Source organism: Conger conger, chromosome 1, assembly GCF_963514075.1.
Source record: "Conger conger chromosome 1, fConCon1.1, whole genome shotgun sequence".
Taxonomy (NCBI): domain Eukaryota; kingdom Metazoa; phylum Chordata; class Actinopteri; order Anguilliformes; family Congridae; genus Conger; species Conger conger.
The window spans coordinates 83826834-83843929 of NC_083760.1; the positions used below are offsets into that span (position 1 = coordinate 83826834).

Here is a 17096-nt window from a genome sequence, read left to right on the forward strand (position 1 = left end):
ACATAATGTACATAAGTTCTATTGTACTATTACTATTACCTGGACATGATTACTACTTAAACAGCACCCGAAAATGATATGCAGATATCCCTGATACAAATCTGCCAACACTATGAATTTGTTTTAAACAACACAGTCAACATTAGGCCACCACACAAAATAAGAACCGTAAATTAACTGCTACTCATTTCTAATCCTTTTCCCTTATGCCACATTTTGGGGTGCCGCAGAAATTATTTACAGAGTGCCTTGGGCCTAACCGCTACTCTAGAGACTGATGTGTGTGTGATCCCAGGAGATCAGCAGTTTCTGAAATACACAGACCACCCCGTCTGGCACTAACAATCAGGTCAAAGTCACTTAGATCACATTTCTTCCCCATTCTGATGTTTGGCCTGAACAATGACTGAACCTCTTAACCATGTTCACATGCTTTTATGCATTGCGTTGCTGCCACTTGATTGGCAGACTCGATATTAAGAAGTTGGTGTATAGGTCAACATACTGTAATAAAGTGGTCACTGAGTGCATATGTTCAGATACAAGGATATTTTTAACTGTTCAAAAGGTGTCCTAAAGAAACTTGATAAGTGGATATTAATGTTGGATATGGAAGTATATAGTTAAGTAAATAAATACATAAATAGTAAATAGTTGAATACAGAGTGCTTAATAAGCACATATCAACCTCTAACCAACATTACAAAAACAGGCTGTAAAAATCAGAAATAATCATTTAGTCTAACGCTTTGAGAGGTCAAGGGAACTCAAGGGGGAGGTTAATGGACGGGCAACGCTCACCCATCTGGACTCATTGAAATATATAAGAGAAAAACGCACACACACCAGAACATGCAACTTTTGTAGCAGTAATGACATACTTTCAGCCATAATAATGATATCTTCCACCCTTCACATGTTACCGAAAACAGTTCTACTTCTTGCCATTTCAATTCCACAGACATGCAGACATTGGAATCCATACTTTTGCTCTGGCTTTATCCTTCTCTGCATCGGCCTCTGTGTGTGCCTTACTCACAGCAATGTTTGTGTGCGTGCGTGAGTGTGAGTGTGTGTGTGTGAGTGTGTACTCTGTATGAAAGAATCAAGTAGCGTGTCTGCATTTGTCGCTGCGCTGGATTAAATTAACGATTCACAGAATATGCTATTTTCTTTTTCCTTTGGCAATTGAATTTTCCCGCTAAATGCGCTTGTGAAGAAAACAATTACATTCCCCTGCGGAATGAATGCTTCCGTCTCCAGCGCTATAGATCTGAACCTGTGGCAATGTGTTTCTAGTGCTTCATTAAGGGGGTAGAAAGCAACGATGGCAACGCCTTCAGAGGCATCGCTGATGATGATGACCCCAGGGCGGCAAAGACCGGTGTGACAGAAACTACCCAGGAGATCATAGCATACGACCACCCCACTGCGCCTACCGTCCGTTTGTGGGACTTTCCGGGCATCGGGACGCCCACTTTCCAACCTCAGCGTTATCTGGAGGACGTGGGGCTGACCAAGTACGACTTCTTCATCATCGTGGCGTCAGAGCGCTTCAGGGAGTGTCATGTGACACTGGCCAGCTGCGTGGCGCAGGCAGGGAAGAAGTTCTACTTTGTGCGCAACAAGGTGGACAACGACCTGGAGGCCTCCGCCCGGGGGAGGGGGCGTATGGGCTTGAGCGAAGAGGCCGTTTTGAGGGAGATACGAGACGACTGTAAGGCTGGCTTGCAGAGGACCGGGGCGGGGCAGCCCCAGGTCTTCCTGCTCTCCTGCTTCCAGCCGCAGAGCTTTGACTTCGGCCTGCTGCACGAGACCCTGGAGAGGGAGCTGGAGGATCATAAGAGGCACATCTTCCTGCTGGGGCTGCCCAACCTCACCGCTGCCTTGCTGGAGAGGAAGCAGCAGGCGCTGGCCGGGAGCGTGTGGCAGACGGCGATGGCGGCTTGTCTGAGTGCTGCGACACCAGGGGGGCGCTGTTCACAGCAGCGTGCCCATGCTTATGAGCACCCTGCAGTCCTTCCAGCGTAGCTTCGGCTTGGACACCAACTCCCTGCTCCGGTTGGCCAACATGACGGGAAAATCCTATCAGGTAACCATAGCTCAAAGCTCGATCCTCTTCTTTACTCATTTATTTCTCCCTTTATATAACCAGGTGAGTCTCTTTTACAAGGGAGCCCTGGCCAAGGGAGGAGCAAGCAGAGATTACCACATGAAATTCAATAGAATACAAAAGCACAACACAATTACACATTAATTACACAATTACATGACTCTTATTCATGCCATTGACTCTAAAACATGGCAAAACCCAGCTATGCATTTATTGTTTGGATACAGTATTTCCCTGAAGTCTATTGTTGTCTACTACTACTTCTTGCTTTTATTTCTTGCTCCTTCCTGCTAAAATGTCATTTGTTACGGCACTTGTAGCTTGTAGCATCCTGTTATTTAGTTTGAACACCAAAAGACCCGAACTCTGATCATTTGTAATGTGTATTTCCCATTTCCCCCCAATTTCATGAGCATGGAACATAGCTCATTACCTGCGGTGTTTATTTTATACGGTGTTCACCGTGTCTTTTGCTTATTGTTTCCCGTCTCCTCCACCGACGGCACCTCTGACTGCACTCTCACCCTTCTGCAGGAGCTCTACGGAGAGGTGCGCTCCACCTCCGGCAGGGAGCTCTCAATGCAGACTGTGGAGGGCATGCTGTCCCAGGTGGCATTGGGCCAGCAGGTCCTGTCGGGTCTGCTGGAGAGTCGGATCCCGGTGCTGGGCAACATCATCTCAGGGGGCGTCTCCTTCATGGCCTCGTACAGCCTACTGAAGTCTGCCATCAAGGACCTGCGTGAGGACGCCGAGAGAGTGATGCACAGAGCTCTGGTTGGGGCAGACGACACCCGAGAGGACGTTCCGGATCCAGGATATTTTTATGCGGACTAAGGGAGCCAAATGTGACCCCGGGGATTTGGCTGGGTGATGCTGGGAGGGGAAACCTACAGAGGACTATGTATTAAAACTGCTAATGGCATGCGGATTGAATTAGCCCTGCACATTGTTGTACAGCAATAAATGATCATGAACACAGACATTTTCCAGCGTCGACTTTGTCTTTGGTCATCCGGCATTTGATGTCACTGAGGCAGTTAAAAAGTGTTTTCAAAGAGACTTTTGTTGTTTGGCTTCAGTGTTACATGCTGTACATACAGTAGTACATGTAGTCCAACCACTTTCACTGGTCTTTTCTTTTCTGACTGGCCCGTGGAACCAGTTCTGTCAGCAAAGGGTCAAAGCAAGAATGTGGCTTTTGTATCTGTTTCCTCTTGTGATGTCATTGTGGATAGGGCTGTCAGACTACTGGAGTAGGGAAAAAACTTTTCTTAATTGTAAAAAAAAAAAAGGAAAAAAGATCAATACAAGTACAATAGTGCTAAGACAGGCTGCCGAACTGAAACTGAACTGTTTAGTCTCCAAAAGCCAGAGAAAAGAGGTGGGTCTTCAGATGGGATTTAAGTGTTGGAATAGTGGAGGCAGTTCTGACATGGAGTGACAGAGCGTTCCACAGCTTCGGGGCAGCCACTGAAAAGTTTAAGCCACAAACGTGGAACTGATGAGAGTAGTTGGGTAGAGGATCTGAGCAATCTGGAGCTGGAGCATATAAAGTGCTCACTGAGTGTATAAGAATAAAAACAACAAGACTCTCAATGCCAGTGCGTAGGCTAGTATGGAATGATAATGAATTATTTCACTTTGGCAATGAGGTTCAAACCGATCTTTCATTACTTTATGAAACAAATATTTTCAGGAAATCTAACGGTCAAACGCATCAATCCGGTGCACTTTGGAAGGCTTCACATTCGGGATACAGATAGCTTTACTCATTGTTCCTGGAAATACTATTTAAACCATTGTAACCTTATTCTGGGGGTGTCCCCTGTCACCAGGAAGCAGGGAGAACAGGGGGCAGAGCACACCACAGACGTTAGACACTAGGGTAGAAAGCTTCAGCAGAAGCCTAAAAATCACAAACTGCACCTATCTTTATCCTTGCTTCAGTAAAATCTATTCCACTACATTTATAAAAAATGTATCAGAAATGTAACATTTGATTACATCAGAAATGTAAGTGCATCATTCTGACCAGGTGTTTAGTATCGCTGCGGACTTTCCTCTAGACGCAGTAACGTTGATTTTTAAGTTGCTCATTTGAACAGCAAGGATTAGGGCTTGAGCAAGTTTGTTTGTCTATTACCTGTTAATCACTTCTACTGGTTGTATACCTGTAGAGTGATTGAACATTTGTCTTAAATAGCTTAAATAGCTGTGGAATTTATCAGTAGATTAACTTTGATTTGATATTGCTTGTGAGCAATTGTAGGCGATTTAAATAGGCATGCTCAGACACTAGCGTCGCTCTGTCCCAGTTTGTGATGTTATGTTTCACCCCATCCCAGTCTGCTCTCTCCCTCGAAGACCCCCCCTGCGACGTGGGCCTCCACGGCGTCGGAACCCCTCGAACCTCAGCTACCCCCCGCTGACCCCCTGTGAGGACTTTGCTGTCACAGGGGGACTATGGAACTGCCAGTCTGCCACTCGGAAGGCTGACTTCATCCCTGCCTATGCCTCCCTCCAGTCCCTGCAATTCCTTGCCCTCACGGAGACCTGGATCACACCTGACAACTCCGCCACTCCCGCTGCCCTCTCATCCTCCTTCTCCTTCTCACACACTCCCCGGCCTTCCGGCCGTGGCGGTGGTACTGGTCTTTTAATTTCCCCCTCATGGAAATTCTCTGTTCTCCCCCTCTCTGACCTGTCCATATCCACTTTTGAATTCCATTCTGTTGCAGTATCCTACCCTACTAACCTTTTCAATGCAGTTATCTACCATCCTCCAGGGCCCCTGGGAAACTTCCTTGATGAGATAGACACCCTTCTCAGCTCCTTCCCTGAGGATGGCACCCCACTGATTCTCCTTGGAGACTTCAACATCCACCTAGAAGCCTCCCAGGCTGCTGCCTTCCTACCGCTAATCCACTCCTCCGGCCTCTCCCTGCAACACTCTCCTCCAACCCACAAGGCGGGCAATGTCCTAGACCTTGTCTTTGTGAGGAACTGCTCATGCTCTGATTTCATGGTTACCCCTCTGCATACATCTGATCACCACTTCATCTCATTCTCCCTCCCTCTTCCTCCCCATCCTCCTCCCCCTCCCCCCACCCACACTTCCTCAGCCCGCCGTAACCTCCACTCTCTCTCACCTTCTTCCTTTGCCAGCACCGTCACCGCCTCACTCCCCCCTCTCGAATCCTTCTTCAAACTCCCCACTAACTCTGCATCTGCTACCCTCCTTTCATCTCTCTCCTCCGCCTTTGACTCTCTCTGTCCCCCTGTCTCAAAGCCACCTCGCACATCCCCTCCCAGTCCTTGGATATCTGACACCCTCCGTACCTCCAGGGCCAGCCTCCGCGCAGCGGAGAGGAAGTGGGGGAAATCCAGAGACGCTTCAGACCTCACGACTTACCAGTCTCTCCTGGCGGCATTCTCTTCCGCTGTCACTGCCGCCAAAGCAAAATACTATCAAACACAAATTCAGAACTCTGGTTCTAACACCCGGAAACTTTTCTCTATTTTCTCCTCTCTCCTCAACGCACCGCCTCCTCCTCCTCAGTCCTCCTTCGCTGCTGATGACTTTGCTGATTTCTTCAATGAGAAGGTCACAGTCATCCGCAGATCCTTTACAACCACCGCCCCCCTCACTGTGCCCTTCCCCCCCTCTAGGCCCATCCCTTCCTTTTCCACTTTCTCCCCCCTTACAGACTCTGATGTTTCTCAACTCCTACTCTGCCACCGCCCTACAACCTGTGCCCTTGACCTTATCCCCTCTTCTCTTCTCCAGACTATCACACCAGACATTCTCCCATTTGTCACCTCCCTTATCAACTCCTCCCTCTCTTCCGGCTGTTTTCCAGCATCCTTCAAGAGGGCCCACATCACTCCTCTGCTAAAAAAGCCTGCTCTGGATCCCTCCATCATCCAGAACTACCGCCCGGTATCTCTTCTTCCTTTCCTTTCTAAAACTATAGAACGAGCTGCTTCTACTCAACTTTCTTCTTTCTTTTCTAACAACAACCTGCTAGACCCCCATCAGTCTGGCTTCAGATCAGGCCACTCGACAGAGACTGCGCTCCTCTCCGTCAGTGAGTCACTCCATGCCGCACAAGCAGCCTCCTTCTCCTCTGTCCTCATTCTTCTAGATCTCTCTGCTGCCTTCGACACTGTGGATCACCCCATCCTCCTGTCTGCACTGTCAGCAACGGGCATCTGTGGCACAGCCCTGGACTGGATTGAGTCCTGCCTCTCTGGTCGCTCCTTCCAGGTTGCCTGGGCTGGTTCGGTATCGACACCTCGGCCCCTCGCCAGAGGAGTTCCCCAGGGTTCAGTCCGCTTCTTTTTTGTCTTTACACTCGCTCCCTTGGCCCTGTGATCACTGCACATGGGCTATCCTACCACTGCTACGCGGACGATACCCAACTCTTCGTCTCGTTCCCGCCGTCTGATACACAGGTTTCAGCCCGTATCTCTGCTTGCCTGAGGGACATCCAGAGCTGGATGGACAACCACCATCTAAAGCTCAACGCAGGCAAGACTGAAATGATATTCATCCCTGCTAATACCTCTCCCAATCTGGATCTCTCCATTTCCCTCGGGGATACCACACTCACGCCATCACCCAGTGCAAGGAACCTCGGCGTGGTGATGGACAGCAGACTGTCCCTTTCCGAGAACATTGCGGCGGTGACCCGGTCTTGCAGGTTCTTCCTATACAACATACGGAGAATCCGCCCCTTTCTCACCCCCTACTCGACCCAGCTCCTGGTCCAGGCGATGGTTCTGTCCCGCCTGGACTACTGCAATTCCCTCTTGGCTGGCCTCCCAGCGTCCGCCATCAGACCCCTCCAACTCATCCAGAATGCAGCAGCTCGTCTGGTCTTCAACCAAATACTCACACGTCACCCCCCTGCTTACTTCCCTCCACTGGCTGCCTGTCATGGCTCGCATCAAATTCAAAACATTGGTGCTAGCCTTCCAAGCAGTTAAAGGGTCTTCCCCAGCTTATCTACTAAAAATCATCAGACCCTACACCCCTGCCAGACCTCTTCGTTCAGCCTCCACAGGCCGCTTGGCACCTCCCCCTCTCCGAACCTCCACCTCACGCTCACGACTACTGTCTGTTCTGGCTCCACTGTGGTGGACCGAACTCCCAGTTGAGGTCAGAACTGTAGAATCTCTCCCCACCTTCAAGCGCAAGCTGAAGACACACCTCTTCAAGCAGCACCTCTCCCCATCCCTCCCTACCTCCCTGTGAACCTTAATTGTTGTCTCTGTGACTTGCTTTGTGTATCGGTATTTTTAGTTGGCTAGGTAAGCTGTGTTTGGATAATTAACTTTGGTCACTTTTGCTCTGTTTGTTTGTTTGTTTGTTCCAAAAAAAATAAAATAAAAAAATAAAAATTGGCCCTCGTCCTTATCTTTGTTGTACAGGTAGCAGTTGAAATTGTACTTCCCTCTAGGGTCTTTCAGCGAACTTATCCCTGGTTATGGGTATGCACTTTGTTGTACGTCGCTCTGGATAAGAGCGTCTGTCAAATGCCAATAATGTAATGTAATGTAACAGATTGCAAGTACTGATTACTCACTAACACCCTAACTAGCGAATAGGCTAGGTGAATGTGCATTCCAGTGTCTGGTTTACTGATGCGCATATCAATCATTTCTAGGCTGCAGTAACAAGGTACAAGGAAATGCCTTACCTGTTGGTGGTTCGTGTTCCTCCCTGTTTCGGTATGCAAGTTCCTGTTTGACTTCAAGGTATGTTGCAGTTTGCTCTGTTACTTGCAGCCACGTAATGTTGAGAATTTGATGAGAAGCCTGATGAGAATTTTTATTGTAGGTCGCCATAGATGACACGATAGTACACGTGCATAGCCTATTGAGGTATTTATTTTAATCTATCTTCTTTACGGTATGAGTAGGAAAGCATTTAGCTTCCAAGGTAATGTTGTTGTTAAAATGCGCTACAATATTGTGTTTTCCAGAACGCCACACTGCCTGTGCACTAACAAATGTTTTTCTGCCATTACAGGACATTGCTAGCTGCTGTTTTGCTGACATTAGGGGCGTTAGGGGCGTTAGGGGCGACATGGCTCAGGCAGTAAGAGCAGTCGTCTGGCAGTCGGAGGGTTGCCCGTTCGATCCCCTGCCCGGGCTGTGTTGAAGTGTCCCTGAGCAAGACACCTAACCCCCAAATGTGTGTGTATGAATGGGTGAATGAGAAGCATCAATTGTACAGCACTTTGGATAAAGGCGCTATATAAATGCCAACCATTTATTAGAAATTCGTGTGTATCGCGTAGGCTCATTAAAGAGCTGAGGAACGTGGATAGCGGGGCGCCAGTTCTATTAATACGCCGGTAATGGCTACGTGGAGCGTTTGTGTTTTTAAACCTTTTCCCTGGGATTCCATATTTATTTCTAGTTTTAATATTCGTACTATTGACAAACCAACTGTTGATCGAGTTGGGGCTTTGGGGCGGCTTACTGTTTACGTTTGCAGTGCGTGGTTTGGAATCTGGTTTGGCGTGGAGGTCGCTAGGGCGCCATCGAAAGTGGGGCTGTTCTTTTACTGTATGTTGTAGTGTGTGTGTGAGTGTGTGTGTGTGGAAGTAGAATATTTGATTCACCGTGTCCGTATCTCACCGATTTACAGTGCATGTGTATGTCTGCTGGCATCTTCACGAGTGAGTGACCTTTCGGTTCCACTTCCACGGACCCGTACCCACATGCATCCAGTAGTGCCCCTTAGCGGCAGGGAAGACCTGCTCATTTTATAATTTTGGGGATCCTGTGGGTTTTTGTGTGGGTTGTTTGTTTTTACTGTGTTTTTAGGATTGTAATTAATAAACTCTGTCTTATTATTGAATCCACGTCTCTGCTTGTTCATTTAGTTGAACACACCTATGTGGGGATTGATCACCAATCCTCGATTCTGACAAACTATTTCCTTGGGCGTAATTCCCAAGGTGGCGTGATCGAGTGGTGTTATGACAGGTCACATTCATTTCAGATACGATCAGCTGCAGCGTTGTTTGCGTGTAATGGCATCCGGAGAAACCGGCATCATTATTCTGAATAGGGAGCCATAATAGATTATTGCTATTTTAGTATTTGAACAAATAATAATGTCAGCAAATTGCAGTAAATTGTTATAGGCTATTTAAAAAGCAGCAGGGGTATTTTCACCAGGGAATCTTCAACCGGGAGAGAAGACTGTGTGACCATGCACAGGAACTAAAATTGTAGTGAGTGCGGGCATATGCGCGCGAGTTGCTGTGATATAGTAGGACTATTACATTGTGTTACAGGGATCCCGTGAATGTAGTTGCTCTAGATTCTGACAACTATCTGAATTTAAAGAAGTGGGTGCACACGTCAACATTAATGCATATAACCTTCAACATGTGGCCTAGACTAAAGACTGATCTCGATTAATGAACACAACTGGGTTCTCTGCCATAGTGTGAAGGCTACAAGTACGCCTATTGGGTAGTTATAATGTATTATTTCACTTTCGCCATGCGTTTTAATGTGACCCAAATAAGTGCAGTTTCCCCTCGTCACCCATGGTATGCGCTAGAACATAAAAGACGGAAACATGACCTAAAGTGCGTATTGAGTGAACTTAAATCGACAGAAGAGCTGCATTAGGTAAGTTTATCAAATAATTACCCAATTGCAGCCCTGTATTTACAGAGGACCACGTATTTTACATTTTGCAGTTGAAATAAGTGATTGATAATCACACATCAATACCAAAAAGTTAAATGCCATTAGACGTCTGCAAATACCTTCATAGGTATTTTTTTGAAAAATACTGGGCTATTACAAAATGCATAGGCTACAGGACAGTTTGTAAGTATTTAGACATTGGCATTTTTTTGTTGTTATTTTACACGGGCAGACTGGATTTGAAATTCAACATGGAAACGATGTTAAGTGTAGGCTGTCAGTGTTGATATGAGGCCATGTGCATCAATATTGGGAGAACCATGTAGGAATGACAGCCCTTTTTTATACAGAGTTCCCTCATTTAAGGGGACCAAAAGTAATTGGACAATTGGCAGCTCAGTTTTTTCTGGGCTAGCTGTGGGTCATTGTATCATTAGTTCATGCACAAAGCTAAGAAAAGGTAAACGGTTGATTCTCGGTATGGAATTTGCATTTGGAGTTTGTTGCTGTTGTCACTCAACATGACAACCAAATAAGTCAATGCAACTAAAGCACAGGCTTAAAAATCAGTGTATGTACAGTGGGCTCCAGAATTATTAACACCCTTGATAAATATGCAGTTATGGACATACGCTTTATTTCTAACAAGGGTAAAGTAGTGTGCCAACAGTTCCAACATGTGTAAAGTCTTACATTTAAAAAAATGCCCAGAAAACAGGTTTCACAATTATTAGCACCCCTGGTTAAATACTTTGTGCAAACAACCCTGGCAAAGATGACAACCATGAGTATTTTCCTATAATCTGTGATAAGGTTAGAGAACACATTCTGAAGGATTTTTGAACATTCCTCAATGCAGAACCTTTCAGAATCATTTATATCCTTGGGTATAAATGACCACAGGTTTTGATGGGATTTAAGCCTGGGGAATGAGATGGCCATTGCAGAACACATGTTGTTTTCACTTAACAATTTATGTTTGGATTTTGATGTATGTTTGGAGTGATTTCCCGCTGGAAAATCTCCCAAAAACCAAGTCTCAGCTTCCTAGCAGAGACAATCAGATTTTCTCCTGGTACTTGTGCCTCTGGACCACTGGCAGCAATACATCTCCCCAGCATCAATGACCCACATATTTAACAGTAAGTACTGTATGAGGTGGTTCTCTTTCTATGCATTATGCAAACTCCAGTATAAAAATGAGGTAAGAAGCAAGCAAAATCCCTTTGTCAACTATCAGCACAAGAAAATCCAAAGAAGTCAATTCAGAAGCTACAGATGGTAAATTACTTTCACAAGTCGGGTAATGGGTACAAAACATACATAAACGGTTAAACATGACTCAACGGCAAAATGGAATGTACACAAGAAGAAGCAGCTCATATCTACTATCAGATATGGTGTAGGGGAAAATTCACAGAACAAAAGATCTCCCTCCTAAAAGTCAAAATCAGACTCCACCTCAGTGAGCAGGCTGGTTCTTCCAAAACTCTCGACGATGTATGATAAAAGTGTATCAATATATCCATATTAAAGTATGATATATACCCTGTATAGTTTCAAACTGATTAACTGCTAAATTGTGCTAGAATTAGGAGTAACCCATATGTAACCGGAGTTTAATAAAGCAGCCAGCTGGCGACAGCTGCAGACAGTCAAGGACAGGACAGTGGGCAGAGCGAGATATGCCTATACAGCTGGTTTCTCCGGGACTCTTAATGATTCATGCCAGAAGTGTATCTATAGGTAAGTGGCTTATAATCAATATATCACATGTACGCTGCTTGTTATCCAATCAAATGAACCTAGAACATTAATTACAGCTGAGCTTATGAAAACGCAAGAAACCACAGTGAAAACTGTTGAAATGAGAGCAAAGAATGCAACGTACATTTACTCACTTAGAAGAGAATATTAATCAAATGTTTAGTATGTCTGTATATTAGAAAAGAATATTAGAACAGAATATTAATCAAATGTTTAGTATGTCTATATTTTCAATGATTACTGCTGCTTAGTGCATTTTAGAAAAGTGACCCATATGTGGAAAAATACAGAGTGACGTGTATGCTCAGAAAAAACCATGGATGACGTGTGTTTTAGAGGCAGTTTGCGAGGGTGGGGGCGTCCTGAACTTTATAGAGATTTGGCAGAGCATGACTGAACTTTGTACACAGTAGGCAGAGCATGAGGACTTTGGCCGATTTGCCACAATGATGTCTGCACCTGTTGGGGGGGTGGAGTTGTGGGAGGAGTTAAGATAAGAACAGTGTGGGTGATTTGCCACCATGGGGTTTGAGGAGGAGTTGTAGGAGGAGTAACTGTGTATAAAATGGGTGTAAAAATGACAGTCCAGGTCCATGTTTATGAAAAACCTGGTCCAGCTTTATGCACTTGTGCTAAATAAAGTCTGATTTTCCTGAAGAGCTTGCTGCCGTGGTGACAAATTGGAGATTTGGACTCTGTCGTTTCCTAGACATTACAATGGCAGTGGCAGGGTTCCCACAGGTCCTTGAAATCCATGAAAACTTGTGAATTTGAGGGAAAAAAATCCTTGAAAGTTTTTGAAAATAGACATTGGTCATTGAAAGTGCTTGAATATATATATTTTAAATAATGGAAATTCAAGTCATATATAGAAATTTATAAAATTATTTTTACTTAATTTTGTTAGGACTGGAAATAACATTGCGTTACATTCCGCTGTATGTGTCTCCTGCCATCTGTGAATAGCACCACCTGCCTCAGTGCGATGGTCATTGGTCACTAGCTGTGCTTACAAGCAAGAAAAAAAGCTATATCAACCGTCACCTAGTATCATGCCTGGAAGATTTCAAGAAGTTTTGGAGAGTCGTGGCTCACAAATGTCCCGAAGTAGAGCCTGCAGTAAATCAATTAAAGTTCACGAGTCATGCAGCTGAGACATCACACCGGACGGCACTGAGCAAGCTAAAAGCAGGTACATACAGTACCCCTTGTATTCTGGTAATGTTAACATGTAGAAGGGAATAATAACCATTTGCAAGTTACTAACTAGTTACTAATGTTCATATAATAATATATCAGACACTGGTGCAGTCAACTACTGGGTGAACTCAACGCACAAACAAAAACACATTTACACGAGCAGCACCGAGGGTCTCCCACATAGAGCCCTGGGCTAACGGAGATTTGGGTAAGCTGTCAGACGAGAGGGGCGAACACTCCAAAACATGTGTCATTAACCTGAGTGTAACACATAACAGATCAGCACTAAGGAAACAAAAAGCATAAGCCCCCCGGGTATGGGGTTCATGCGAATGTAACCTACCTACACCATTCGCCACCAGTTGCGAATAACGACTTAGTGCTGTATATCCAATGACATACAGCACGATGATATTCCGTGTGACAAATATGCAATCACAGAGGAAATCAGGAAGGGGGCAAATATTTTTTCACGACATGATAATTTATTCTTTGTGTTGTTTTTATGCAGCCTTTTTTCTTCATTTTTATTAAGGGTGCCATTCGTTCTGGAGCCCACTATATTAAAAAAGGTACTGTTATTTCTCCTCGGTGAAACCAAAGTGTATAAAAATAGCTTAAATAAAAGCTGAGTGTGCAATTCAGCCGCATACGAATTGTTTCATTACAAAAAAATCATGGCGTCAAGAAAAAAATACTATGTGTACATATGTGATGGTATTTGTTTCTATGTTTTCTCAATAGCTTGACCATGGCTGAGGGTTTTACCATTGTTGGAGAGGATGAGGTGAGGGAGATCAGGGATGCACTGGAAAACCAGACCTTGACTTCAGCCGTGGATAAGATCCAGAACTACTTTGAGCAGATTGACAGTGTGGAACTAAATATTGCCATCACCGGAGAGTCTGGCTCTGGCAAGTCCACCTTTGTCAATGCATTCCGGGGTCTGGTGGAAGACAACAAGGGCGCAGCTCCAACCGGCGTGGTTGAGACCACCATGGAGCCAACCGTGTAGCCCCACCCTAAATATCCCAAAGTCAAAGTGTGGGACCTTCCCGGGATTGGGACACCCAATTTCAAAGCAGACAAGTACCTTCAAAAAGTAGAATTCGAACGCTATGATTTCTTCATCATCATCATCTCAGAACGTTTCAAAGTCAACAATGTGCAGCTGGCCACAGAGATCCAACGCATGAAGAAGAGGTTCTACTTTGTTCGCTCAAAGATTGACAACAGCATACATGCAGAGAAAAGGAAGAAGGACTTTGACGAGGACAAAACCCTCAGTATAATTCGGGAAGACTGCATGAAAGGTAACGGGTCAATGTGAGATGCGTCCTCTTCTACAACTTTTCCAGAGGGAACATTTAGATTGTTTAGCTTGTTATATTTTTGGGATGGTATTACACAGTAAGAAGTTTGCAACAGCTGAACATTGAAATCTGTCCTCCATTTGTTTGTTTTGTAACAGTACTCTATTTTCTATTTCATAAGGCCTCCTGGAAAATGGAGTGGCATCTCCCACGGTCTTCCTTATCTCCAGCTTTGAGCTGCAGCTCTACGACTTCCCAAAGCTGCAGGAGACGATAGAGAAAGAGCTGCCTGAACACAAGCAGCGTGTCCTCCTTCTGTCACTGCCCAACATCACCCTGGACATCAACAAGAAGAAGAAAGAGGCCCTGCAGGCCAACATATGGAAGGTGTCCCTGCTGTCAGGCGCCATGGCAGCCATACCCATCCCAGGACTGTCTGTGGTGGTGGATATAGGCATCCTGGTCAAAGAGCTCAGCAGTTATTACCAGGCTTTTGGCCTGGATGATGAATCCCTGAAAAACCTCTCTGACAAAACAAACGTGCCTCTGGAGGAACTGAAAGCGGTCCTCACATCCCCCCTCAACAAGGAGATATCGGGCGATGTGGTCATCAAGATGCTTACCAAATTTGCCGGAGCAGGGGTGATGTTGCTGGAGTACTGGGCCAGCACAATCCCGGTGTTCGGCTCCATGGGGGCCGCGGGAATCTCGTACTCCACCACCCACAGGATGCTGACAAGCTGCTTGAATGAGCTGGCAGAGGATGCACAAAAGGTCGTGATGAGAGCTTTGCAGTCACCGGTGTGAAGAAACTACTTCTCTGCAGTTCAAGTGCCTTTCTGTACTAGTGCCTTTGATCTTGATGAAGATGTTCTCATCGAAATTAGGTTGTGTATTTTTGAGCAATATGTAGTACTGTTTGTATTGAGAAAAAAAAAACAGCCGAGCAATCTTTGTAATGAGACACCATGGACAAATACTTGGCAGGATTGTTTATTTTACATAATGAAAATGATCTCATGAAATGTATCCATGTTCTGGTCTTTTGGTATTATGGGACATTCATTGGGGCTGGTATTTTTTCTGGAATATTTCTTTTAAATAAAACAAATGAATCTCCCAAGTAACTCAATCTGTAACCAATATAATCTACCTATGGGTTTATATTCATCTATGAATTCTGTCTATCTGTACCCAACTTGAGTTTGACCTTTTTTTCTGTATTCTAACTTTCTGAAAAGATAAGAGTGAGTAAAGTTTGTGGACAACGAGCCTAAATCTGGTTCCCTCTTCCTTTCCGTGAGTCGAATACGTCTCTGGTGTTTCCTCATGGTGTCCCGTTTCCATGGTGATCCACCGTTAGGTGCACTAGGCTTGTGTGGACACTAGGAAAGTGGCTGTCTGTACTCAGAGCCGAGGTCTTCTTCACTCCATCCCAGATCCGAGACGCACAGAGAAACCTGCCCGGATCCCAAACATACAACAAAAAACAGGGCTGGGGTCAATTCTGTCTTCAATTCAGTCAAGTCAGGAACTGAATTTAAAGAATTAAACGCTCTGTATGTCCCATAACAATTCAGCTAACCCCCAATGCAGCTACCCAGTTGTCTAAAACAAGACAAAGGGTATCAACAAGAGGTGATATTAGGACACTACAAAGGTATATTAGTTATATTTGCAATATAGCCGACTGAAGGTATTTACATTTCAGATAAAAAGATGAATATGAGACGAATATGATTAAATATTTACATATTTTACATAAACTTTTTTGTCTCAAATCCAAAAGCCTTAACATTTGGGAAAAATAACAAATTTCACTCTACCTTTACTGTATTTCATTACACACAAAGCATTTTAGCATCTGGGAAAATGGGTTTCACTGAGGTGGGCCAGTATGCGGGTACATTCATCAGTTCTCAGTGAGGATGGTGCGAGAGTGCTGGCAGCAAGACAGGGACATGGCACACCACAGAAATATGGGGAAGAAAGCATTAGCAGAGGGTAAGTGGTGTTGCTCCTTGTCTCGGTCATGAGTAAAAACTATTTGACTCCATTCATAAAAATGTATCATAAATTGCAGATATGATAAGCTAGAGCATTGTTTGGGAGCAACACCATCAGGAGAAACCTGTGTCATTATTCTGACTAGGGAGCCATCATAGATTATTCCAATTTTAGTATTTGAACAAATAATGTCAGCAAAAAAAAAAATGTCTTCTAATTTGCCACCCAAATGTTACAAAATAAGGAACTATTGTCGCTAAAGCAATGGCATCTTAAAATATATAGAGGTAATACAGATAAAACCGTAAATTGTAAAGGTACAATAGCTAATATTTCTGCGTTAAAACATTGTTACAAAACATCATGTTCTTACCTAATGAAAGGGGATATACATTTACTCTACAGACCCATATCTTTAATATTCTACAGTAATTTCTGTGAAATCATGTTCCCAGCTATTGTTGCTCTGTTTCCAGTGTGGGGTGGCCATATGTTGCAATGGACTGTCAGTTGCCATTTGTTGCTCATTTGCGTAGCTGATAACTCAAAAACTATAAATTATTACCCAATGAAAGTGACATTTTCGGTGAAATCATGTTCCCAGCAATTATTGTTGTGTGTCAGGTGCAGGGTGGGCATTCATTGCTATAACTGTCAATTCACAAGCTTCTCATTATATACCCATATACCCAGGAATAAATACAAACCATGCAATTTTACAATGAAATTAAAGTCAAATCAATTTTATTTGTGTGGCAAGGAAAAACTTCCTTGGTGGAGAAGGCATCCTCCTCTCCACCAGTAGAACTTGAGAAAATGATAATAAGGCAGTGGGAAGTAAGTAGGGGCACAGATGGGACTTCTAGGATAGAAACCAAGGCCTTAATTGTAAGGAGGACTTACTGTTGGCTAATTCTACTGTGTATTCAATTTTGATATTAAAGATATGGGTCTGTAAAGTAAAGCTATACCCCCTTTCATTTGGTAACAATTTGCAATTATTGAGTTATGAGCTATGC

At 44.4% G+C, this 17096-nt stretch overlaps 1 protein-coding gene, 1 long non-coding RNA gene and 1 pseudogene across 2 annotated transcripts; all 3 read left to right on the forward strand.

The window, feature by feature from the left end:
- Nucleotides 1–1689: 1689 nt before the first annotated feature.
- On the forward strand, nt 1690–3936 carry LOC133127553 (interferon-inducible GTPase 5-like). Its single transcript, XM_061240530.1, has 2 exons — nt 1690–2092; nt 2648–3936. The coding sequence occupies exons 1-2, from the start codon at nt 1997–1999 to the stop codon at nt 2945–2947; spliced, it is 396 nt and encodes a 131-aa protein (XP_061096514.1). The 5' UTR covers nt 1690–1996; the 3' UTR covers nt 2948–3936.
- Nucleotides 3937–7259: 3323 nt separating this feature from the next.
- Nucleotides 7260–8984, forward strand: LOC133109785 (uncharacterized). The gene is made up of 2 exons (XR_009704794.1): nt 7260–7873; nt 7956–8984. It is a non-coding gene; the product is annotated as an uncharacterized LOC133109785 (long non-coding RNA).
- Nucleotides 8985–11589: 2605 nt separating this feature from the next.
- On the forward strand, nt 11590–15348 carry LOC133138593 (interferon-inducible GTPase 5-like; annotated as a pseudogene).
- Nucleotides 15349–17096: the final 1748 nt, after the last annotated feature.

Coding starts and splice junctions, on each gene's coding strand:
- LOC133127553 (XM_061240530.1), top strand. CDS start 1,997: ATGCTTATGAGCACCCTGCAGTCCTTCCAGCGTAGCTTCGGCTTGGAC. Junction 2,093..2,647: donor TGACGGGAAAATCCTATCAG/GTAACCATAGCT, acceptor ACCCTTCTGCAG/GAGCTCTACGGAGAGGTGCG.